This window comes from Rhipicephalus sanguineus, chromosome 2, assembly GCF_013339695.2.
Source record: "Rhipicephalus sanguineus isolate Rsan-2018 chromosome 2, BIME_Rsan_1.4, whole genome shotgun sequence".
NCBI lineage: Eukaryota > Metazoa > Arthropoda > Arachnida > Ixodida > Ixodidae > Rhipicephalus > Rhipicephalus sanguineus.
The window spans coordinates 68,273,886-68,298,666 of record NC_051177.1 but is presented as its reverse complement, the minus strand read 5'-3'; the positions used below and the strand labels follow the sequence as shown (position 1 = coordinate 68,298,666).

Sequence of the window (24,781 nt, the reverse complement as noted above, 5' to 3'; positions counted from 1 at the left end):
AGCAATGGAAATTGACTGGGCAGCCATCATTCCAGAGTATTAATCATGTTTGAGTGAGTGTAAGGAGTCTGTGGTTTTTTTTAACACGAAAGTTTTATGCCGGGGTCCACCAAGTACTTCCGTTACCGGATATGACGTTCATAAAATGGACGCCAACGGGTCAGAAAGAAAAAAACCAAGAAAAAGATCCGCCGCTGGGAATCGAACCCACGACGTTGCGGGCGCGACGGTGAGCGCCCGATGCTAAACCAGCTAAGCTACCTCGCAGATGCTGTGCACCGTACGAACGCGCCTTTATCTGTCACACATTCTCTCTCACAAGGCGCTCTCCGCTGGCGGTGTAGGTAGGCGAGGAGAAGCGGGGCGGTGCCGCCGTCTGTGAGAGCTGAAAAGAAGTAATGCTTCACGATCGACACTTACTAGCGCTTACTCCAAGATTGCGCGCGATATCGGAGATCGTGGTTAAAGCGTCTCGATACCAACGAGGGACACTGCATGGCCGCGCTGGCGTCGCCGAGGCAGCCTAGACGCTGTTACGTTCTTTGCCTTTCGCTTCGTGTGAGTGTGCGTCGGCTCATCGGAGTAGTGCAGATCCCACATGCACCAACGGGATTTCTCCGCCGCCGACTACTTCGACTGCGAAAGCACCGACTAACAAAACTGCTGCAATATGCGTTGCAGAAAGGACACGATTTCGACACGGGACACGGTGGAGCGAGACAGAGGCCAGCGGGACGCACGCGTTTGCGGCTCAAGCTAAAACCTCTACTAACTAGGCGTCAGCATGGGTGCATCCACGCCAGTTGGTGCTATAGCTGTTAAACACGAATAGACATTGTACAAGTTATCACATATCACTACACGATAAGCACTACTTCTGTGTAGACACGTTTCACTTTCGTGTTATACCGATTCCTAAGACGGAGGGATCAGCCATGTTTTTTTCTGGTCTGTTTCTCTTTTACTTTCTTTTTGTGTGGATTTGCTACAGATTTTCTCGTCAGAGTTCAATAACTAGTCATCAAGTAACATTCTGCACTTTAATTCTTCACTGTTTTGCAAGCTTGTGAACTGTGTCCCAGTGAGCCTGGGTAAGCACTTTATTTATTAAGGAACAGTGCAGTTCTGTGCCTGGAAAAGCTCCCGTATTTAGGCGACCTCAGCTCTCTCCGAGTGGTGACATGTTTCTTGTTATAGCAAACGGCAATGCCAAACAAATGCACTAGTCGGACACCAGATCTGCCGACACAACTGCAGCAGCGCTCGTGAATCGGCCTCGACAGTGCGCTTTGGCCATAGCAATCGCAGTAAATGCCTGTAATTGTAGCCCTCGATTGCTTCCTCAGAATAAAAACCTGGAGGACACTTGAGCTTCGCCTTCAAGAGTAGAACGCGATAGCGTAATTGGGCCCCGTGCGCACCGTGTTCTCAATTCCTAGCCTGGCTTCGGTTCTTGGTGGATGCCTCAACCGTGCCGCAAGGAAACGAACGTCTGTGCGTGTAACATTGGCCATTTCAAACTGTCCTAGAATGCATACTGCAAGTGCAGTTGCGAAGTGCCCACTATGCCGTAATTGTTCCTTCTGCAAATCAGTGAAGGGCCCACTACGCGTCCGTAAGGCAGCATGCGAACCTACGCAGCTGCTCACTTTGTTGATGCTTTTGCCTATGATGATGATTAAAAAGAAATGAAGGCAGCTTCGCACTAGTGGTGCCAGACCTGAAGGAAGTGCAGTGCTGGACAGCTTTCTTTCTCTTTCTTTCCTCCTCTCTTTCTTTCTTTTTCTCTTTTTCAGTTTTTTCTCTCTATTTTTTCCCTTTCTCTCTCTTTCTATCTCTTGCTTGCTTCTGCTTTTATTTTTATACATGGTTTTGCCTGCGTTACGCCAAGCGACGACGGCATACGATAGCCCGGGCCTCTTAAGTGCTCCACACTTAATATGGCTGAGCGCTTTGTAATGGGTGGGCCTCTAAAACGCCCACAAGTTGCGCAATTCACATGTTTTGATGCTCGGCGTGATTCTGCACTTCTGCCACACAATATTACATGCATTAGGAGACTCCTCCCACTTCGTGACATTATATGGCATTTTTTTTTTCCCGAAGTAGTTTCAAGCAATGGCAAAGCTCTATGGTAGAACACCTGCTTGCCATGCAGCAGGCCTGGGTTCGATTCTCACTCGAAATGAAGATTTTATTATTTATTTTATTTGCATTTTTATCGATTTATCACTCACGGACAATGCTGATTTTTCGCTCACAACCAACAACGCCGACACTGACACCGGAATTTCTGCGAAACCACCTCTTTAATGCTATCGCGTTAAAACTGTACACGCAACACTTACTGCCCGCTTCCTGGATCCTGCAGTAGTGGCGCTGCACCCATCCGGAAATGCAGCTTCCAAGAAGGCGTCCATCTCCTCTCCAGCCTTAGCTTTCATCTTCTCGTGGTTGGGACCTTGTAATGAAGCAACATTTAAAATTTTTCTTTCTTTCTTTCCTTTTCCCCCCCCCTTAGAATCAAGGTTCAGGCCCTCCCCAAAAACGTGCTGGTAAGTGTCAGAGCATCTCAAATAATTCAGTACAACTAGGCATGTGCGAATATTCAAGCACTTCGACACGAAATTAAATTATTTGAAATGAAAGAATAGGCATATATTTAACCGCATGTAGCCTCCCTGTAGAGGTGGTTTCACTGCAATGTAGGTGCGCCATGCTGCGAGAACATCTATCTGCACTGCCACAAAGCGCCACTTCAAGGTTAAATAACATATTACTCCCCCATTGATTACTAATTTTTTAAGTTTAAAAGCTTGTTATACGGGCTTATACGCTCTAAGTATAGTAAATTTTAAAACGTAATGTATTCTACCAGTGATCACTAGCATCCAACTGAAATTCAAATCCTGCTACTATTCAAAGTTGCTTCCACTTCACTGAGAACCAAAAAAAATGACATTCACCCGCGCCTTGTTTCAATTTTAAAAAATATTGTGCAGTTTAGTTGGGTCATGACATATTTGATCATTTTTCTTTACAATATGTGATACACACTATTCAAACTATTTGATTTGAAATTATTAGACCAAATCACTATTCGCTTTAAATTCGCTTCGAACCTAAAATTTACTATTCGCACATCCCTAAGTACAACACTTATTTCCACAGGCCAGCCTTGGTTTTCGCATCTAGAAGGCGAATGTGTCGTGACATTTCGACCCTCTGTTCCCATGATTGTCGCATGCAAACTGTGCCAGAAGAAATGCGAACAACTTTCTCGCTACTTGTTTAACGAGCAACATCATAAGAGCCCCATTACTATGCAACGGAACGAAATATGAACAATGCGTGGTCCAGCACTTCTGGACCATCTTAACATCAAACCAAAACACCTTTTAAGCAAGTCCTTCAAACTTCGTGTACTTGCTAGGCATTGGCCATATTTCATGTGAGAAGCATGTGGAAGAGTACCTACAACTTCAAACATACGTCGCTGCTCCTATGTACTTTACATACAGACTTGCTGATATGCTCCTAGCAATGCTGCAATTCAATGGGGGCATATGAAGATTTAACATGACGGCTTTATGCTTACTAGAGAAAGTTTTTTTTCTCACCGTTTTTTGCCTGTTTCAATCGTTTCTTGGAACAGTGTTTTCTGTGGTAGAATGGATGGTCATTTGCTTACCATACTTGCCATAACGCAGCCAACAGAATGCACAACATTTTAACCCCAGGTGGTTAAAAATAACCTAGGGTCTCCCACTATGACCTGCTTTATAATCAGATCACAGTTCTGACATGTAAAACAGCACAATTTCAAGTTACAAGAAGTTTTCACGTCAGACCCTGCTACCTGTGCAGATGCATGTCTTTAGTGAAGTTTCGCCTACATCCTGAAAATCTTATTGCAGACCTTCCTACTGACAGTGCACAACAAACAATGCCACTACAGTAGAATCTCGTTACAACGAACTTTGCGGGACCGCCAGATTTAATTCGTTATTCTGAAATATCGTAGTACTGAAAAATGATGTCAGTAATGTAACACAACAGCGAAAATAACGTACCTTTGCAGGAAGTGCACGTGTTGGGGCGTAAACAATGAACGAAAACACTGGGCACCAAGTGGAAACAATTTACTGCTTAAAAAAGTCGGTTATCTTCTTCTGGCGAGTAGAAAGCAGGCGCTGGTGCATGTATGCCTCCACGTCCGCAACCTTCCTAAGGATGTCTTCGGGTACATCCTTGCAGCACCCGAGGTACCATCGGGTCTTCTCAAGGAACACCACAACATCCGAGCTGAAAATAGTCTCTTCCGTTGTCCCAGACTCTGCATCTCCAGCGTCGTCTTCGTCACTGCTACAGCAATCTTGCTCACGCACTTGACTCACGATTTCTTCGCAGGTGGGCTCTGCGGACGTAGCCGCTGCACAGTCACTGTCTACGCAATCCCCGAAGGTTACCGCATCGTCTACTGGGAGCTTCTCGGTAAGCTCATTCCAAAGCTCTGGGTCGAGCTCCGCTTCGTCATCGCAGTCTTGTGGCGTAGGCTCGCAGTCTTGCGGCGTAAGCGAAGTCTCGAGAAGACCTGCCTTTTGCCAGCAGTTGCTAATGGTGCTTGCCTTAACGTTCAACCACGATCCTGTCAGCATTTCTGCGGCTTGACGGATGTCGACCTCTGTGGGCAGCTTCAATCGTATGTTAATGAGAAGGTGCTGCACAAGTAGCTTCTGAAATTCGGCCTTCACACATCTTATTATGCCCTGGTAAGGTTGGAGCAAAGACGTACAATTCAGGGGCAGAAATTCAAGCTGCACATTGCTCAAATGCACGTTCACCATATGTGCCGAGCAGTTATCAACGATTAGAAGAACCTTCTTTTGTTTCTTCTTCATTGTGTTGTCGAACTGCAGCAGCCACTGCGTGAACAGTTCCGGTGTCATCCACACTTTCTTATTTGCCCGATAGTCGCAAGGCAATGAGACAACGTTTTTCAAGCAACGAGGCTTGGCGGACTTGCCAATAACAAGGAGTTTTTCCGTGCCTGTGGCGTTGCAGCAGAAGAGCACTGACATGCGAAGACGCGCTTTTTTTCCGCTTCGTCATCGCAGTCTTGTGGTGTAGGCTCGCAGTCTTGCGGCGTAAGCGAAGTCTCGAGAAGACCTGTCTTTCGCCAGCAGTTGCTAATGGTGCTTGCCTTGACGTTCCACCATGACCCTGTCAGCATTTCTGCTTTGCCTTGCATTTTTCACCTTTAAAGTTCATTGTCTTATCAGGTAACAGCTGATAAAAGCACGCCGTTTCGTCGGCGTTGAAAACGTTGTCTGGACTGAACGACTCAACGATTTCCTGAAAGCGCTCGTTCCGCCAGGCAGTTGCACTTTCGGCATTGGCCACCTTTTCTTCCCCGCAAGCGATTTGCCACATGATGCCATTCCTTTGCCGGAACCGATAGAGCCATCCGGCACTTGCGTCGAAGCCAGAGGTGCCCAAAGCGACTGCGAACTGTCGCACCTTTTCTTGAATAATAGGGCTTGACAAGGGCATACCGTGTTGTCTGGCATCCTTAAACCATGTGAGGACGGCGTCGTCGACGGTTTGGTAGTTTCCCAGCCGCAAGCGTTTTCTTGAGGGAGCCAGCTGTGATTCTCGTTGTAATTTCAAGATCTTCTCCCGATCTTTCAGTATCGTTGCCACTGCTGACAGCACGATATCATGCTCCCTACATATGTCCTCTTGCTTTTTTTCAGCATTCAGCTCCGTCAGAATGTCCACTTTTTCCTTGAGCGAAAACTGGTGTCGCTTCTTTTTAACGCTGGGGCCAGGAGAACTCATTGCCAGAAAAGCGACCGCACAACATGATCTCAACTTCGCAGCTCCAAACGACAGCAACTGGAAACGTGGTGAGAACAGCGGCAACAGCGGGACTAAGCCTACCATTGACCGGTTGGTTACGCTCGCGTTGATGTCAACGCTGATGGGGCTGCACCCGTTGAAGCGGGTTTCCCGGCGCATATCTGCTGCAGATGATGATAGGTGTAAGCTTCAATGATTTCCGTACCGAAACATTCACGGAACTTCGTAATAACGAAGCATCTTGTTGATTTCGGGGTTAAATTGTGTACATTAATCTGAAACATTCGGTATTCTGAAATTCGTAGTACTGAAAGTTTTTTACATTGGCAATATAGGCATTTTGGCAGGAATTTCAAAAAAATTCGTTAATCTGATGTTCGTAGTAACGAGATTTTACTGTATGTGCTTTTGGCGGTGTAGAGTTTGGTGCTGGGACAGTGCCCAAAACAGAACACCCACCCATTACTAGGTGTTAGCTGTGGAATTGTTACAGCCGCAAGACTCGCGCGCCACAGTGGTAAGACTCACGTGTGTAGTCCTCGGGGTGTTCCGCATCATCCCGATCAAGAGCCAGGGCTTCCAAGCAGCTCCAAAACCCTTGCAGCTCTGACGGATGCAAGCAAACACGCACGCAACATAAGGCTCAAAATGTTACATGAAATTCAATTGGGACAAACACAGCCCAACTATATCAGCGAACTTTTGAACCAGTCTCGAAACAATACACAGCCCAACTTATCAGAGAACTTTTAAACCAGTCTCAAAACAAGCAAAAACTGCTCCGAAAGAGAACCCAATGCTGTATGCAACACTTCTTGCAGTGATATGTGACAAAAAGGAGTATGTAAGGCAGAAACGACAAACTTTTTCAGATGCCTAGTAGTGGCAAGTTCACATAAATTGGGAATGAAGCACAATTTCTGTGACAACAAAATAAAAACTAAACAATGTGTGTCAGCATGGCTAAGCAGCATCCATGGCCCATCACATACAGTTCAAGAGAAACCACAGGAAGTCAGGGGCCTGTTAGACAAAGGAGGTACTGAACAGGCTGATTAACAGAAGCCACGAACTTATTTTTTTTTACCTCATATGCATGAGTGTAACATTACAGCACCATAAAAAGGACAACTGAAACTTACTAAAGCAAACGTCTTTCATAACACTTGCAGTTGTGCTTTGCATCTACAAATGCAGCATTCTCTTCTCTTCAATTTCATGCTACAAGATGTAGTGAGCTTAATAAAGCAAGCAAATTGTGCTTTGCGGGAAGCACAAGTTTCCAATGTTCAAGCAAGAATAGAGTTGTGTGTGCACGAAAGATTCTCTAGGTTTAGGAAAATGTGATTGGTAGGGGTGTGCGAATATTCGAAATTTCGAATATTTTTCGAATAGTGTTTGCTATTTGATTCGATTCGCACTGAAATTTTACTATTCGAACTTCCCAAAAACAAATACAGTCAACGTCTGATTGAAAGTGACCCCTTCAGATTTTCAATATGCTTCACCTCGTCACACTCTCGTATTGCGGCAAAGCTGCCTTTCAAGCTCCGTTACGGACGAACTTTGCCAAGAGACAGTCAACGTCCGATTGGAAGTGGTCCCTAGATTTTCAATATGCTTCACCTCAACACACCCCGACGTTGCGGCAAAGCTGCCTTTCAAGCTCCGTTACGATCGGATTTTGCCAAGAGACAACGTCCGATTGGAAGTGGTCCCGAGATTTTCAATATGCTTCACCTCATCACACCCCGGTATTGCGGCAAAGCTGCCTTTCAAGCTCTGCTACGGTCGCAAATGTATTAACTCAAGAAAACGCTGGTTCCAACATCGAGATGGAAGATGTGGCAGAGGTGGGGGCTCAATTAATGCTGTTTTGGACCTGAAATTTTGGCAGGAAGTCCGAAAAATCGGAAGCCGAAGCTTTTTAGCATCCAAAATTTCAGATGTTCTTATACATCGACGTCTACGAGGCAGATTTGGAACTCCGGACTTGAAGGGAGCACACCCTTGTTGACCACATCAGTTGGGCTTCCACAGAAGGTGAAAGAGGAGGAGAGGCTGAGGAAATCACATCTTTGCCTATGACGTGTAAAGTGTTGTCGGCAACACTTGGGTTGCACCAAATCATGTACATAACTAAAATTCGGCCTCTACATTGCCTCACTCTTGATAAGACAACTATGAAACACCATCGTATTGGTATAGCGCAGCTCAGTTTGAGCATAAAGAAAAGAGGCTTCAGCGAAGAAGGAAACACAGGCAACAGGATGAGCCTGGAGGAGGATCCTGTTGCCTGTGTTTCCTTCTTCGCTGAAGACTAGGGGTGTGCGAATATCAGATTTTTCGAATACGAATCGAATACGAATATCTACCTTCGAATATCGAATATCAAAGGAAAAATGCCTTCACAGTAACAGTATTTTATTTAAGATGTAGCTATTTGAAAAAAAAAAAGACATTAACAGCCTGACTGGCAACACAACATACACTGCTATCTCCAGAACACAATGTCCAGGCTAGCACAATGCACATCACAACACAAGCAAGTATCACGGCACTATGAAAGTAATGACTAGATGCTATCATGAAGAAATAGTGGCTGGTATAGGGAGTTACATGGGGCAAAGCTTTGCCAGACTGGGGTATCTGAAGGTGCCTACTGTCCGCCACCAGTCACGTGGGTCACTGTCTTTCTTCAGAAGTGGTCCCGCGTAGTGAACGAGTGGTAGTGCGGCACGTTACGGCCGCATAATATTGAAAATGTGTGGTTACATGATCGCCAACAGCGCTGCACGTCGGAGATGCACCAGCAATAAATCATACGTATTGGGGCGCTCGTCGCAGGCAGATATCGTGCCTCCGTGTACTTACGATGTTTATCGCTCCTCGCGGCAACGTTTTTAGCTATACGAACGCAGCAGAAATGTGGAAGATGAGTTATTTTGTGCATGATAATCGAATCGCATATTCGAATTTTTCGATTATTCGAAGTTGTCGAATATTCGAAACTTTTCGAATACACGATTTTCGAATCGAATACGAATATTTCGAATGTAATATTCGACGAATATTCGAAACTTTCGAATATTCGCACACCCCTACTGAAGACTCTTTTCTTTATGCTCAAACTGAGCTGCGCTATACCAATACGATGTCATAATGCACCAACTTGCCCATTCTGCAGTACTTATGAAACACCACCCCGCCAGTGCTTCATCAACCTAGCGAAAAGAAACACTTTCATGTTGCTATCTCATAAGAATATGCTTACGAATCCTCTCTAACTTTTTTTTTCTGTAATTTCGCTTCGAAGTATACCCCCGAAAAATATTCTAGAAATATTCGAGAAATATCAGAAAAATATTCGATTCGATTCGCACTCACACTTCAATATTCGAATTCGCTTCGCACCCAATATTTTGCTATTCGCACAGCTCTAGTGATTGGTTGATTAATGCATTTCAACGGCGCAATGGCAGCTTTGGGGCAAAGAGTGCCATTACTACTGATAAATGCAATAGCTAAATGAAGCAATGTGAGAAGGTAAAGCATGGTGATGATCGGTGTAGAGTGCTGTATATGAGTATAAAACTGGCAAAAATAAAAGTGTAAATGACCTATCTAAGGAAACACTGTTTCTGTACAAGAGTTTCGCAAAGATTTTAATGATTATCAATGAGAACTTGCTGCCTTAGGCCCGTAGCAAAATTCTTTTTGCCATGGGAAAAGCACTGACAAAAGAAACGTTCAAGTACTTAGCAGGAAAGTGTTATGGTGAGGTGAGAGGAAACTGCTCAAAGCCTTCCAATATCCAAATAGGTCTGCTAACAGAATGCGCAGCCACAAACCTTAAGATATGCAAATTCAGTAGCCCTTATCATTGATGTTGAATGAAAGGGTACAAACAAAGCACAGCGTGCGGGACCTGGATTCTCAAACTTGTCTGGATGATAAGTGAATCGTAGCTTCTCCACCATCTCCCGGGCCAAGGCAACCAATCCAGGGGTGGCCTTTGTTGTGCCCTCCTGGAGTGCTTGCAGCCGACGGCGGTCGTCGCTGAAGGGCAGCTGTACCACGTGGAATCCTGGTGGAACCATCTGGAGACCGTGTGTGTCGCGTTCCTCCTCCTGCGTGCGCATGCGAGAAGAGTCAAGGGACAGTAGTAATGACCGGCGTGTTGTGATAGACTGGCACATTAACATAGCGAAACTCGTAGCCCTAATCTATTTGGTGAAAGCGACGTGATGCAGAATAGCAAGGAAAATCAAAACCGGAAGGCAATCTTCCATTTCGCGTAGAGCTGTGCGAATAGCAAAATTTTGGATGCGAAGCGAATTCGAATATTGAAGTGTGAGTGCGAATCGAATTGAATATTTTTCGAATATTTCTAGAATATCTTTCGAATACTTCGAAGCGAAATTGCAGAAAAAAAAGCTGGAGAGGATTCCTAAGCATTCTGAAGATTCTAAGGTTCCTAAGCTTCCTGGGATTCCTAAGCATATTCTTATGAGATAGCAACATGAAAGTGTTTCTTTTTGCTAGGTTGAAGCGAGATGTAGAGGCCGAATTGTATTTATGTACATGATTTGGTGCAACCAAAGTGTTGCCGACAACACTTTACATATGAAGGCAAAGATGCCATTTCCTGAACCTCTCCTCCTCTTTCAAGTTCTGTGGAAGCCCAACTGATGTGGCAGATTAGGGTGTGCTCCCTTCAAGTCCGGAGTTCCAAATCTGCCTCGGAGACATCGATATATAATATCTGAAATTTTGCATGCTAAAAAGCTTCGGTGTCCGATTTTTCGTGCTTCCTGCCCAAATTTCAGGTCCAAAAATTAGACCAACTCCCGCTAAAGGGGACCATGAGGTGATACGAAGCCGGAGCATTTGCACGATCGCGTTCCGTTGGCGTTCGCTGGGCATGCTACCAACCTCGCGTCGTGGAACGCAAAGAGGAACACTACGCGCGTCGTGTCTTCCCTCTAGCCTGGCTGTTAATTCTCACAGGGCGTGCGGGGAACGCGGTCGACAGGCGCGCGCGAGAGAGGCAGCGTAGGAGAGGACAGAGAGGGGGAAGAGACGCGCATGCGCTGGCCCTCATCACGGCGCTGCGCAGGAGAGAATTTCGGCATGTCGAGCCCGCATTTCAGAGGAGCCAACCGAGGCAAGCGCTGGACTGAATGCGCGCAGCGCTCTACCACTTGAAGGAGAGGAGACTAGAGGAGGAGAGTAGCGTATGCGCCGTGAGAGCAGAAGCGAGAACGCAGGAGAAGCGCAAGCAGGTGCTGGTAGAGAAGTGGAGAGAGTAACGCGCAGCTGTTGGAGAGAGGGAAGGAGGAGAGTTGCGCATGCGTGGTGTGAGAGCGGACTACTACGGCGCGTGCGGATTACCACGCCGCGTGACATACGTCCGAGCAAGAGATACTTCGCATCTAAAACAGCATTAATTGAGCCCCCAACTCTGCCACATCTTTCATCTCCATGTTGGAACCAGTGTTTTTTTGAGTTAATACACTTGCGACCGTAGCGGAGCTTGAAAGGCAGCTTTGCCGCAATGCGGGGGTGTGATGAGGTGAAGCATATTGAAAATCTAGGGACCACTTCTAATCGGACGCAAGAATCAAGAGCAATTTCTGCCTTCTTGTGAATAGGGGGAAAGCAAAGCAATGAAAGGCAAACATAGGCACACGAAAACGTGTGGAGATTCGCAACCTCCCACGCAGGATGCTTACTCCTGACCCTGTCTCGGTGCCTTTTTCCGTCGATTCGACCGAGGCTGACAGTGAAATGAAAGTGTGGTTACGCAAGGAGTAGGAAAATCACTCGTTTAAGCGAGACGTTTTGGCAAGACTTCCACACCTGTGCCAAGAGATAGACCAGCTTGGGTGCCTGGGCAGCACGTGAGATCCAGAAGCACACGGGGGCCACACGATGTCGCAGGCAGCTCTGCAGCAAGGCTGCAAAGAGGCGTGTGCTTCCCCGCACGGAACCCTCGTCCGGGTACACAAAGTGGCTCGGTCGCACGTGTGGCTGCTTTTCCAGGTAGCTAAGCGGCTTGAAGCCGAGCAGCATCAAGCCTGCGAGAGCGTCACGGTACTTTTCGAACCAATGTGTAAGCCAATGCAGGGAAATACAAACATATAGCAGGACTAACAGGAGTCTGATTCAATTGCATTCCTTTCAGGCTAGAGAAACGTAACCGAGTATCAAAAGGCAGGAGTTGAGGAGAAGATGGAAGCTTGAAGACAGAAAATCCTTGAACACGGGTTGTCGCTGGAGCCAAAGTTTCGACAAGTGGACTTGCCTTCTTCAAGGCTGCAACTTTCTGTCTTCTTCAAGTTGCAGTCTTGAAGAAAAGTCCGCTTGTCTAAACACTGGCCCCAGCGACACCCTGTGTTCAAGAATTTTTAGGGGCGAAGCTCCTCTTAGTCTAACCTTGTCACGCGTCCGGCGTAAGGCGTAACAGGCAGTATACTACGACCGGTTACGCCGATCCTTTGCAAACTGCCCACTACTTCGTCTTTGCAAACATCCCACTGCGATCCATTACTTCACCGACCATAAAGCCGTTATAATGAAGGGGAAATGGAAGCCACCTTTGCAAACATCCCACTACGACGCATCACCGATCCATCACTTCACCGACCATAAAGCCGTTATAATGAAGGGGGAACGGAAGCCACATCTAGCTACCACTTATAATTAATAAAATTTCTTGTATAAATATATACAGTGTTTGTCACGTCTTTGATGATGTACTGGGCTATCGCTTTGATTACTGCTGGGCGAAACCACTGAAGATTTCACCGTGTAACCATGATTACTTCAGGAGCTTCGCCCAAGCTCTTCATCACTCACCCGTGGATATGCTGTGAATTTTTTTCATATTTAAGCATCAAAAGGATAGTTTTAAAATATGCCTAGGATTTTGATTCTCAGACTGAGGCGAAAAATCTTGATTTCTCATGCGCCCATTTACGCTCTCATCTAACAAAACCTTGCTACGAGCATAGCTCTCTTAGGTTTCTTGGATGACGAGCCTTATTTTGCGTAGCTTTACACAGGTTCAGAAAAGTAAGAAAGGTTGAGACAAAGTTGATGTGCAGCAAGTTTCAATATATAGTTAACAGGTGTTAATTTCTAAAACGAATCTCTCACCTGGAGGTGCCATTGCCTTGATCTGCTTCACTTCACAAATGTCAAAGTACGCCTTCCTACCGCCATACTCTTGCGTCTTTGATAGATCACCTGGCATGAGTGCTTCCGCAGAGTCCTGCGAAGCAAAAAATTTTCAACCAGTTCCATGCTATGAGAACCATCGGACAGTGAAGCTCTTGCCTCATTTGTCAGGCATTACATTTCGCTCCTAAGCTCCAGCAAAGCTTTCACAAAGGATTACTTTGTTGTTTCTTTGTCCTTCAGGTTAAGCCATGTGAATCCTATGCGACGGTACGCTTATTTGCTCCTGCATTTGGACGCTACGGTAGCGTTCCAGTGCGCCTGTGGCCCATTCCACCCTTGCACTTGCCCAAAACATGTATTACTATCACGGCTGAGCTGGAACGCAAGGAATGTCGCAAGCGCAGCTGCCGTGCATGACATGCACGGACATGCTGATAGTGTTCCACCGCAGCCGTAACTTTCGTAATGCCGTGTGCAAGAGCAAACGATGCAGCACTGCGTGCGTCATACCCACAGAGAAAGACATACAGGAGCCCTGACTCCTCTCTGGCGACCTACTTTCCGGGAATGCCATGTTATCCTCCTCTCGCTCCCTCTCCCCATCCGAGTGAGCGTAAAACGGCGCTCCTCATGCTATCCCCCTCTGAGCGAGCCTCTCTCTCGTTACTCTCGGCAAGATGCAGCCCTTTCCCTCTTTCCGCCGAGCCTCACTCAAACCACTAAGGTCACGTGACCTGCATGCCACTTTACTACTACTACTACTACTACTACTACTACTACTGCTACTACTACTACTACTACTACTACTACTACTACTACTACTACTACTATGACGGCACAGGGTAGACTAAGAGAGCTTTGCTGTAAAAGAGAGAGGGAATATAGTTGGCTAGGCAGAAGGACCATAAGGAGAAAGTCGGTTGAGGAGCAAAGGCCATGCAGTAGAGGATTGGCCATACCATTGCATAGGTGATTCGACGAGAGAGCAGTTCCTCGTTGGTGTCCCTGGCAAGGCGTGTGGTGGCGGGCTTTCCTGTGGCCCGCACCAGGTTGTAGAGGGAGACGGACATCTTCACTTCGGGTCCCAGCCAAAAGGGCAACAACATGAGACGCCGCTTCTTGTGGTCCTTCATCCGTACCCTGGCGATAACGACACGGTCACGGTGCAGTTCACAAATCACTTATGCTTGGTTACAACCTAAGAAAATAAAATGTAAGCGCTTACAGAACCACGCTGTGCTTGCCACTCGCCTATGAAAGACAGTCGTGCTAGCTGGTTTCCGGTCGAACCGCAAGCACTTTTTCTTGGCTAATGTACCGTATTTACTCGAATCTAACGCGCACCCTTTTTCCGGTAAAACGAGTCCAAAAATCGCATGCGCGTTAGAATCGAGTACCGAAAAAAAAAGGAAACTCTGTTCTCATATTGCCATCGGCATTTCAAAATGGCTGCCTTCTACGCGCCTCGGCCATTTCTGCTTATTGTTTCAGTTCGTACGTGTGCTGAGGAGATTGTCATCCCGTTCTGCGTTCGCATCGACAGTATGGAAGTGCAGACTCCAAATACTCGACGAGTGCACCACGATGCCGCATTTAAAAGAATAGTTATTACATGTGCCGAGACGGACGGAAATCGGGCCGCATCGCGGTCGTTCGGAGTTCCCGAAACGTGCGTGTGAGACTGGCGCAAACAGAAGCAGAAGATTTTTTACAGCAAAGCTTCACGAAAAGGTTTCAGTGGACCAAAGCAGGGCTGGTTTCCCGAAATCAAAGAGTGTTGACAGCGACGAGGACTGATCCATTACACGACTCGTATCGCCGCCATAGTGGTGACAGCTTTAGCGGGAAGGCCCGCTTTTTGACTTTGTGTTTCACTTTTTCGAAACTTTAGTTCTTTAAAACCCAAATACTTGTTCTTCTGAATGTGCAAGGTTTGACTCCTGCGGACTTTTTTTGTTCTTTTCTCTCACGAAAAATGGGTGCGCGTTACAATCGATGTATTACTTTTTTTTTTGGTCGCGAAAAATGGGTGCGCGTTACAATCGAGGGCGCGGTAGAATCGAGTAAATACGGTAAATACTACGCATATTAAGAGTTAAAGGTTCGTCGTTACTACCTAAAAAAAGTCACAGTCTCGCCGCAACGGCGAAGTAATGAATGCGATAGCAATAAATTGGAATGTAAAGCGAAGAATGGAAAGCAGCTCGAAATTGCCAGCGTGTCGCTCGAGCCCAAAGCACGCACGAAAAGAACGCACACAGGACGAGCGCGAACTATCATGCGTCACAACTCGACACTGGAAGCGCACTGCTCAAACGTAAAGCAGGACGCACAAAACGAACAAACAGGTACACACAGGACGAGCACGAACTAACTGTCCTAGTTTTTACTTATTTCTGTTTGAACAGCGCACTCCTTTCGCAAACGCGGCCGCTGCAGCGAGGCAAGCACAAGACATACAACCCCCCCCCCCCCCCCCCCCCCCCCCGCCAGCCGCCCCCTTCTTTCCTCGAGATAAACGCATGAAGGTGACCATGCCCTGTAGTGCGAAGAGCAACGGCGTTCGCAGGAACGGGGCGACGATCTTTAAAGCGCGCCACGCGTGCACATCGCGCCATCTATGTGGTAACTAAGAAAGCATGCTGATATAAGTGGTGTATATAAATAGCTTGCCGTTAGCAGGCTGAACGATGGCGCTGTTGGTGGCCTAACTATCTAACGCCGCGCGCTGGAAAGCGGGAGGTCGCCCGTTGAATTCCGCGCGTCGGAAAGTTTTAGGGGCGAAGCTCCTCTTAGTCTAACCTTGTCACGCGTCCGGCGTAAGGCGTAACCGGCAGTATCTCCCATCACCAATCCTTTGCAAACTGCCCACTATTTCGTCTTTGCAAACATCCCACTACGACCCATCACCAATCCATCACTTCACCGACCATAAAGCCGTTATAATGAAGGGGGAACGGAAGCCACATCTAGCTACCACTTACGATTAATAAAACTTCTTGTAAAAATATAGACAGTGTTTGTCACGTCTTTGATGATGTACTGGTCTATCGCTTTGATTACTGCTGGGCGAAACCACTGAAGATTTCCCGGTGTAACCATGATTGCTTCAGGAGCTTCGCCCAAGCTCTTCATTGTTCACCCGTGGATATGCTGTGCATTTTTCTTAATTATTTTTCTTTGTGGCTTTGATATATATATATATAGACATATACATATACGGTGCATGACGGCGGCGACGGCGACGGCAAAAATCAGCCGAGACTGTCCATATAATTGCTATCGCAATAATATTACGCTTGGCTGAGTAGTGATGTCAGAATCCCTGACGAAATTTACTAGGAAGTTTCCGACCTAAAACCAGCGTCATAAATGCATGTCTACATGGGAAAGTGAACTATGTGAAATGCTGGAGTCACAAAATTGACTAAGTGTTACTGGATGGAGCATTCATGCAAATTCTCTGTGGGAGGGCCAGTGATGGCTGTGGGCGGAACTGACATTTTTTCTTAGGTGGTAACCGAGTATAGATGCAGCAGCCTACTAAAGACCAGTGCAGGGTTGCTGATGTGCGTAACAATGTTCTCTGCAGCCTATATCACACTGCCAGTGTTGCCTCTTGTATGCCTGCACATTTTCTTCGCATGTTGCTGAATGACATTCTCTGCCACATTACCTCTCGTAGAATTCAAGCAAGTGCCCCTAGGTTCAGCCACCACGAAAGCCAAAGAAGAATTCATTGCTGGATAGCAAATGTCCGTACCTCAATAAAAGTTCCTCCATTTTGTCGGAAGCTTCGGGGAAACCATCCTCGTAGTTCTCTTTATTAGTCACCAGGTTCTGTTTATCAAAAATGAGATGCAAGCAAAAGTAATGTCCAGGTTCATAGAAGAACTTACAAACTAATGCAAAACACAAGTGTGTTTTTTTTTTGGAACACACTAATAGGTAAAAAAAACAAGCATAACTGAATTAGGTCACACTTTGCATTCCCTCTTGTGAATGTTGGTGCTGGGAAATTGCATGAAACAGGAACATTAACGAGGTTCTACTGTACTGGGAGCACAAGTTGAGAACAAGACTTCGAAGCACCACAGACATCGATATTTTCACTCCACCTCATCTGTCAAGCTGCTCGACTTAGTCTTCAGGAAACCATTAGTCGCCTATATCTAGCACTTATTCAGCTTCCAGTATGATACAAAAGATAAATCTGTTCGCCGTACTAGTGGCTTTACATGTAGACACCACAGAAACTTTGGGACTGGCACTTTTTAAAATTTAGTCTCTTCTTTTTGGGATGAGACAAGCATATACGGCCAATACTCGTATTAGACTAGGAGAAACAAGCGCTGCCAGTGATCAGACATCTTTCAGGTGAGGGAGATTGTACAGCAGGTGGAGGATGTGGTGAGCAAAATCTTTGAAAGGCTAATTGTGGCTACTGCCAAAGCAGTTTAAATGGGAGAATCGATAGCTAAGTTTCCTATGCATGATGTTGTAACGCACCGCACCTAAGTAATGAACCTGTTTGCTTCCACAGGAATTGTGGTGCACAAGAGTGACTGGCAGTTAGTACCTTCAACCACGTCACCTTCAATATTGTGTCCTCAGTTTTAAACATAAAACTACTCGCTGCTATGAGCAGCACCAATGAGAAGGAAACTGAAAAAAGGCAACACCATGCTAATACTCACTGAGAGATGCTACAATAGAGCCATTGCAAAACATAAATACGGATGATCCAATTCAAGCGTGCAGCCATTATTGAAGTCTAATTCAGCCGCATTTTGATCGTGGAAAAATGCAAGAACGCACGTGCGCTTAGGTTTTGGTGCACGTTAAAAAACCCCAGGTGGTCGAAATTAATCCAGAGTCCCTGACTGCAGTCTGCCTCATAAACATACCATGGTTTTGGTGCGTTATTATTAAGAGTAATTATTAATTTTATCGATGAGAAATCCTTGCACATGGAGTGCTGCTGGAGCCAATGTTTCGACAAGTGGTCTCATCTTCTTCAAGGCAGCAGTTCAACCTTCAAGAATACAAGACCAGTCATTGAAACTTTGACTTTAGCAACACCCCATGGTCAAGGATTTTTTTGTCTCCTCAAGCTTTCATCTTCCCGTGAATATCTGCTTTATCAGTATTATTATTACTGATAGCAAACTTTGCCAAAGTAAGATTCAATGAAGTGACCTCTAAGCTTCTTAACTTTCTAACATAGCAATTAAATAACTAATCTTGTCACACCACGGTGACCCACACCACTACGCTATCTTCCAAATGCACTGCTTCTGAGGCATACCTGGTAGAGGATCTGTGGTCGGAATTTCTTGTCTCCAGGTGGCTTCAGGTGAACCAGGTCGAGCTCAATGCCCGACTGCAAAAGATCCTTGGCCTTGACCACTGCCTTGTCGTCAAGATCTGCCGAGCCCTTGTGAGGATCATCCTGATTGGTCAGCACCAGCACTCGACGCTGCCCCGCACGGCTGTGAAGAGTTTCCATTCATTTTCATGTCAGCAATGCAAAATACAACACAGCAATCGCCAGCCTGCTGAAGCACACATGCTTCAAAGCAAACAGAAGCATCCCTTCATCCTGAGTGGCAAAGCTGTACTTTAAATGGCAAACCATAGTAATGATTCTGGTTCAATGCATTTTGACGATCTATATCTTAACTGACTCTGTTGTATGCTTTGTATTCACCAGCACGAACAAGCTTATCATCATGAAACATTTAATCGTGGAGACATCCATGTTCTTACTGCCAAAACACTTGAAAATGTTGGTAAAAAGTAGATGCCGTGTAAAAAAATAAAAAAAACCTTTTTTAATAAGCCAAGCTTTGATAAGCTTACCATTCTGGTAATTCAATAATAATAATATTTGGGGTTTAACGTCCCAAACCCACGATATGATTATGAGAGGCGCCGTAGTGGAGGGCTCTGGAAATTTCGACCACCTGGGGTTCTTTAATGTGCACCTAAATCTAAGCACACGGGCCTCAAGCATTTCTGCCCCCATTTCTGGTAATTCAAACTTTATCTCTTAGTTTGTCCGCTAAATTTCCACTACTAAAATCTTTTGCTTCCTAGAACTATGCAATACCAATACAGTAAAACTTGACTATAATGAACTTCACACTGGCTCTACATAGTACTGCTTTCTGAGCCCACAACACAGTCGCCGTCGTTCAAATGCCCCGACATTAATTAATCCAATGGCTTTGGCAGCATCTGTCCATGCCTCTTGACGTCTAAACACGCTCATGCAGGTACACACGGTGCTGCTTCTGCACGTGGCAGCCTCATTACCACAGAAAAACAATGTGCCACATTCCAAGCATAAACATAAAAACAAGTAGCAAAAACATGGAAAGCTAGAATACGCACATTTGTGATCTATCAATGCAACAACCAGGCAAGGACGTGAAAACAACACTTGACGTTCTAATGCTTATGATGGTCTCCTCTTCATCTTTGCCTGGTTGCCATACTACGAACGCAACCACATGCTCAAGTACGTAATTACGTATAGTTCTCAAGTAGCCATGCACTACTCAAAGAAATTACAAAGGCACTGCAAGATGTCCCAAGAGACTACCAGGCTGTGGTCATTTAATATCAACATGAGGGCACTCACGATTTAGAGAACATAAGGGCGCAAGTCCACAGGACATCGGCCATGTTGACACTGCCATGCCCGTACTCTTGCTTGAACTTCTTGGGGCCATCTAGACAAAAGATTTAAGCACGTAGCTCTACAACACCACCATAAAAAAGTCAATGCACCATCATGTGAACGTATTAAAAGAGACAAAATGAATGAAGGGCTTTGTAAATCACTGCTACTATGCAGAACAAGTAACTTGAAACAGCACATACCATAAAATGTTACTGTAAGTACTGTGAGCAACTACAATAGTACACTACCAACCAGTCAGTTTTGTTGCCTTGCAGTAGTGTAGCCAGAAATTTATTTCGTGGGAGGGGGGGGGGGGTTCAACCATACTTTATCTATACTCGTGCATGCGTTTGTATGTGTGCATGTACATGTAAACATGCACGACTGAAACATTTTGAAGGGAGGGGGGTTTAACCCCCCCCGCTAGGCCAGTGTTGCCTTGCACTAAAAAGAAAGAGAAATTTACAGATAACAGTCCTCAGTATGCAACTGCATGTCAGATGGCATTCCAAATTGCATTTAAAAGAGTTTTCTTCAAAGCTACAGATAACTTGGAAATGGTTACCATGAACCAAGACCAACAACCAAGGCTGCCTGCAATCTTTTTTTCTTTGTTGAAACTTACGAGTGACTATAATACACATGATCATCATTGGTTATTCTTAGGGGCGTGCGAATATTCGAAATTTCGAATATTTTTCGAATAGTGTTTGCTATTACGATTCGATTCGCACTGGAATTTTACTATTCGAATTTCCCCAAAACAAATACAGTCAACGTCCGATTGAAAGTGCCCCTTCAGATTTTCAATATGCTTCACCTCATTAGACTCTCGTATTGCGGCAAAGCTGCCTTTCAAGCTCCGTTACGGTCGAACTTTGCCAAGACACAACGTCCGATTGGAAGTGGTCCCTAGATTTTCGATATGCTTCACTTCATCACACCCCGGTATTTCGGCAAAGCTGCCTTTCAAGCTCCGCTACGGTCGAACTTTGCCAAGACACAGTCAACGTCCGATTGGAAGTGGCCTCTAGTTTCAATATGCTTCACCTCATCACACCCCCGTATTGCGGCAAAGCTGCCTTTCAAGCTGCGCTACGGTCGCCAATGTATTAACTCAAGAAAACGCTGGTTCCAACATGGAGATGAAAGATGTGGCAGAGATGGGGGCTCAAATAATGCTGGTTCGGACCTAAAATTTATGCAGGAAGTCCGAAAAAGTGGACGCCGAAGCTTTTCAGCATCCAAAATTCTACGAGGCAGATTTATAACTCCGGACTTGAAGGGAGCACACCCTTGTCCGCCACATCAGTTGGGCTTCCACAGAAGGTGAAAGAGAAGGAGAGGTTAAGGAAATCGCATCTTTGCCTATGACGTGTAAAGTGTTGTCGGCAACACTTGGGTTGCACCAAATCATGTACATAACTAGAATTCGGCCTCTACATTGCCTCATTCTTCATAAGACAACTATGAAACACCACCCCGCCAGTGCTTCATCAACATAGCGAAAAGAAACACTTTCATGTTGCTATCTCATAAGAGTATGCTTAGGAATCCTCTCTAACTTTTTTTTCTGCAATTTCACTTCGAAGTATTAGAAAAATATTCTAGAAATACTATTCGAGAAATATTAGAAAAATATTCGATTCGATTCGCACTCACACTTCAATATTCCAATTTGCTTCGCACCAAAAATTTTGCTATTCGCACAGCTCTAGTTATTTTGTCTATTCCTCTTTCCCTGTGTTGTGTAGTTTGCGCAGCTTTTTACATAATATATACAACTTACACCAATTGGCCCTGTTTTCACTACTAGTACTACAGACCACACATACAGGATGTGATCATTGTCCTTCACTTTTCTTCATTATCCTTCAGCTCCCAACAAAGAGGTGAAATGGAGAACAAGATAACGCACTGAAATACGTGTTGCATCTGTAGTCAGGCCATTTTCCTTATCTGGTTGCTTTTCTTTAAGGGCACCACTCCGCACAAACCTCCATTTCACGAATGCTTCAACTAGAAACCACAACGTAGTCATATTATAGAGGTTCAATATGATCAAAGCTTTTGGAATAGCCCTTATCAATGTTCTGCCTTTGTTTGGTTGTTGGTAATAAGGCAAATGTTGGTAAGGGCCTTTGCACACTGGTTCATCTTGGAGAAAAACGACGGAGGGGGGGTCCTGAGGAGCTGCGAAGCTTGATGTTGTGGGTTCCATAACCATCTATCTGGTTGCATTTATAAGGGGGTGAAATGTAAAAAAGAAAAGAAAAAAAGAGAAAAGATCCACATACTTGGATCTAAGTGCTTGTTATGAAGCCCACAGTGGTCAAAATTAACCCCACTACGGTACAGCTCATAATCACATTGTGGTTTTTGCACGTTGAACCCCTGGCAGAATTTAATCTTAACGACTGAGGGGAGCGTAGGGGTGTGCCAGGACATACAAAAGAACACAGGGAAAGGGATGTGGAGAAAACAACTGCAGGCATTAAGGACAAAAGAAAGAGAAGTTTGTTTCTTGTCCCATACCGGCAATCAGCTTCTCCAGCTTGAGAACAGTTTCTGCGCCCGGACTTTCGAGGTCTTGCAGCACGAACACGTTCTTGAAGCGATTGGGGTTGTTGTCCTTGTCCTGGTAAGTTCCAAAGGCGAAAAATGAACCCACGGGTGAGGAATTTCAAAAACTGCTGCTGGCTAGGTTAGTGAAAAGAGTCTGGCTAAAGTGTGTCGAGTACGACTTTGTGAAACAAAGAGCATTACAGCAAACCAAACAATGGGATGCTCAGTTTCAGAAGGTATTGAGTTGTCTGGGAATTCACTGACCTTAAGACTAGGATTAGTGCACAAAATTCCCGAAATAAAGGTGTCAGCGACACATCGTTAAAATAAAAACACAAATCACCTGGCAGCGACACGTTAAGCACAGCTAAAATGATAGTCAACTACAACTGATTCTTGCACTATTACTTTTGATTTTTTTTTTCTCCCATACCATAACATTTACAACTGCGCCCAATGACTCAAGCACCTATGGTCAGATACCCCAATAAGCAGACAGCTTAATTTTGGAGGAGAAGTGAAGATACCTGGCAACTTTTTCGATCAGTCACAAAAGATGACATCACAAGATCTCCACATGTACACACTGCACTGAACTAGTGTTCTTAGCATTTGGAATGAGGATGAAAATTCCCAATGCGTGACAGGTAATTGAACATTGTCAAAAAGCCTGCATATTTATTCTTACCAAGAATAACAAATATTTAGTCATTTGAAACAGCCATGAAACTTGTGATCACTCACTGTGCCAAAAAGTATTATCCCCACGAGGTCCTTTGGACTGCTTGTGATCTTGTTCAGCATTGTGGACTTTGCAGCCTAAGTTAATAAAAGTTCAAACATTGATGAAAGGGGCTTGGTAATTAAAATATTGGAAACACAAGCGTAACGCTGTTCACAACCGGTTGGCCGGTAAACTGAGGAGCTTGTTAAGTGAGAAACAACGGCGTTCAGTTAACTGGCACACCATGAAAATGAAGCCGCTTTAAAACAATCAACTTAAACACTACATTACTTTGCCTCCATCATGACAACTTGTATACAGGCTGCCTAAAAGCGAGGAATTCTTGAATGGCTAAACATTTGTCACAAATTCAACAATTCTGAGCAGTGAATAATTGAATCAAATAGCAATGAACATGTGTTGGTCTTGGACAGAATACCCTGCCCTGGGAAATTAATGAAGTTGGATTAACAGAAAGCCTCGCTTCAATTAGACAGCTTTAATACTGAAAGCTGGCTGGTGGCCAACTAAAATTTTGACGTTTGTATCAGAATGACACAACATTCAGACTCATCGGAGTTTGAATAATTGTGTAATGACTGAAGCTACATCGTACAATGAAGCAAGGAACTAAAATTGAATAGCTGAAATGCTACAGTGTGTAAAGGTTGGTGCAGGTTTTATTTCGACTTTCTGAGTATGGCTCGCATTCGAAGTACATTTTATTTTAAGCCTGATATGAAGGGAAGTGAGGCAGAGAATCTTTTCACCTTAACGCACTGCATGAAAGCGGTGTCACCGTCGACTTCTTCAAACATGCCTTCGGTGGCGTCGATAAGAAAGAGGATGCCGTCCACGGCTTGCCCGAAGTCCTGCCACAAACAAGGACGTTTTTCGCTGGTCACTTACGGGCACATGATTATGGCAATACTCTCGCGTAATAAGGACAATAGCTGTACCACGGTGCTGCCTTCATCTTCGCTATCGTCATCGTCCTGGCGCATCCACGGCTGATCCATGCCAGCTGCTGCGCTCACACCCGCGTAATACGGTGAAGTTTCGCTAGAACGCAAACGCAAGTTTTTGTTATTCAAAGAAGGAACACAGACAGTACGCGAAACACTTAAATACATGGCGATACATTTCTGACGGCAGAGCCTTACGAAATAAAGGCAATAGCAAGTTACGAATGCCTGCGCGATGCTTGGACACAATCGAAAATACAACGTGCTTCAACCCTTCAACTCTGCATGTTCACACCGATCAAGTAGGAACGTCACAACGACGTCATCACAAAACGACGCATAGAGTTGATAGATAACCTTTCATGTTATCCTGTAATAGCAAAGTTTAATTAAAGGAGCTCTCTTTTGTACTGACACTTGTTTTGATTACCAAAACAATCTACTGCAAGCTTTCCTGTGATGCAAGGCGGAATATAGGTGCAGAATGCGCCACCGACTCGCTTAATTTATTAAGTGCGCGCAGAGTTTGGGAATCGGAACTCACTTCTACGGAAAGCGCGAACGATTAAAGTTACTGAACAGCAACTACTTTCGTTTCAAGAGCTTTATCGTGAAACGCAAAGCGCGCGAAACCGGCGAAATGCCGCCATTCCAAACAGCGGCTCTGGCGGCTCTCTGCGCATGCGCCACATGGATTCCTGGTGCCATCCAATTTTCATTTAGATGTTGAGGCAGTAAAAGAATTTTTTTGCTTTACCTAAATTGAAATGCCGCCGTTTAATGCAGAACCTT

The 24,781-nt window shown here is 45.2% G+C and overlaps 1 protein-coding gene across 1 annotated transcript in view; it reads right to left on the bottom strand.

Moving 5' to 3' along the window:
- LOC119383122 (ATP-dependent DNA helicase 2 subunit 1) overlaps positions 1 to 24,639 on the bottom strand; it is a 30,326-nt gene extending 5,687 nt beyond the window's left edge. Inside the window, exons 1-14 of the mRNA XM_037651126.2 lie at positions 24,534 to 24,639; positions 23,984 to 24,086; positions 23,795 to 23,896; positions 23,045 to 23,119; positions 22,271 to 22,373; positions 19,694 to 19,784; positions 18,356 to 18,539; positions 16,811 to 16,887; positions 14,007 to 14,187; positions 13,024 to 13,138; positions 11,725 to 11,942; positions 9,791 to 9,992; positions 6,391 to 6,468; positions 2,349 to 2,461 (exon numbers count right to left, since the gene is read on the bottom strand). Coding sequence (XP_037507054.1) covers positions 2,349 to 2,461; positions 6,391 to 6,468; positions 9,791 to 9,992; positions 11,725 to 11,942; positions 13,024 to 13,138; positions 14,007 to 14,187; positions 16,811 to 16,887; positions 18,356 to 18,539; positions 19,694 to 19,784; positions 22,271 to 22,373; positions 23,045 to 23,119; positions 23,795 to 23,896; positions 23,984 to 24,043 — 1,599 coding nt within the window. The 5' untranslated portion in view covers positions 24,044 to 24,086; positions 24,534 to 24,639. The remainder of the gene's footprint in view (positions 1 to 2,348; positions 2,462 to 6,390; positions 6,469 to 9,790; positions 9,993 to 11,724; positions 11,943 to 13,023; positions 13,139 to 14,006; positions 14,188 to 16,810; positions 16,888 to 18,355; positions 18,540 to 19,693; positions 19,785 to 22,270; positions 22,374 to 23,044; positions 23,120 to 23,794; positions 23,897 to 23,983; positions 24,087 to 24,533) is intronic.
- Between the last annotated feature and the right edge of the window lie 142 nt (positions 24,640 to 24,781).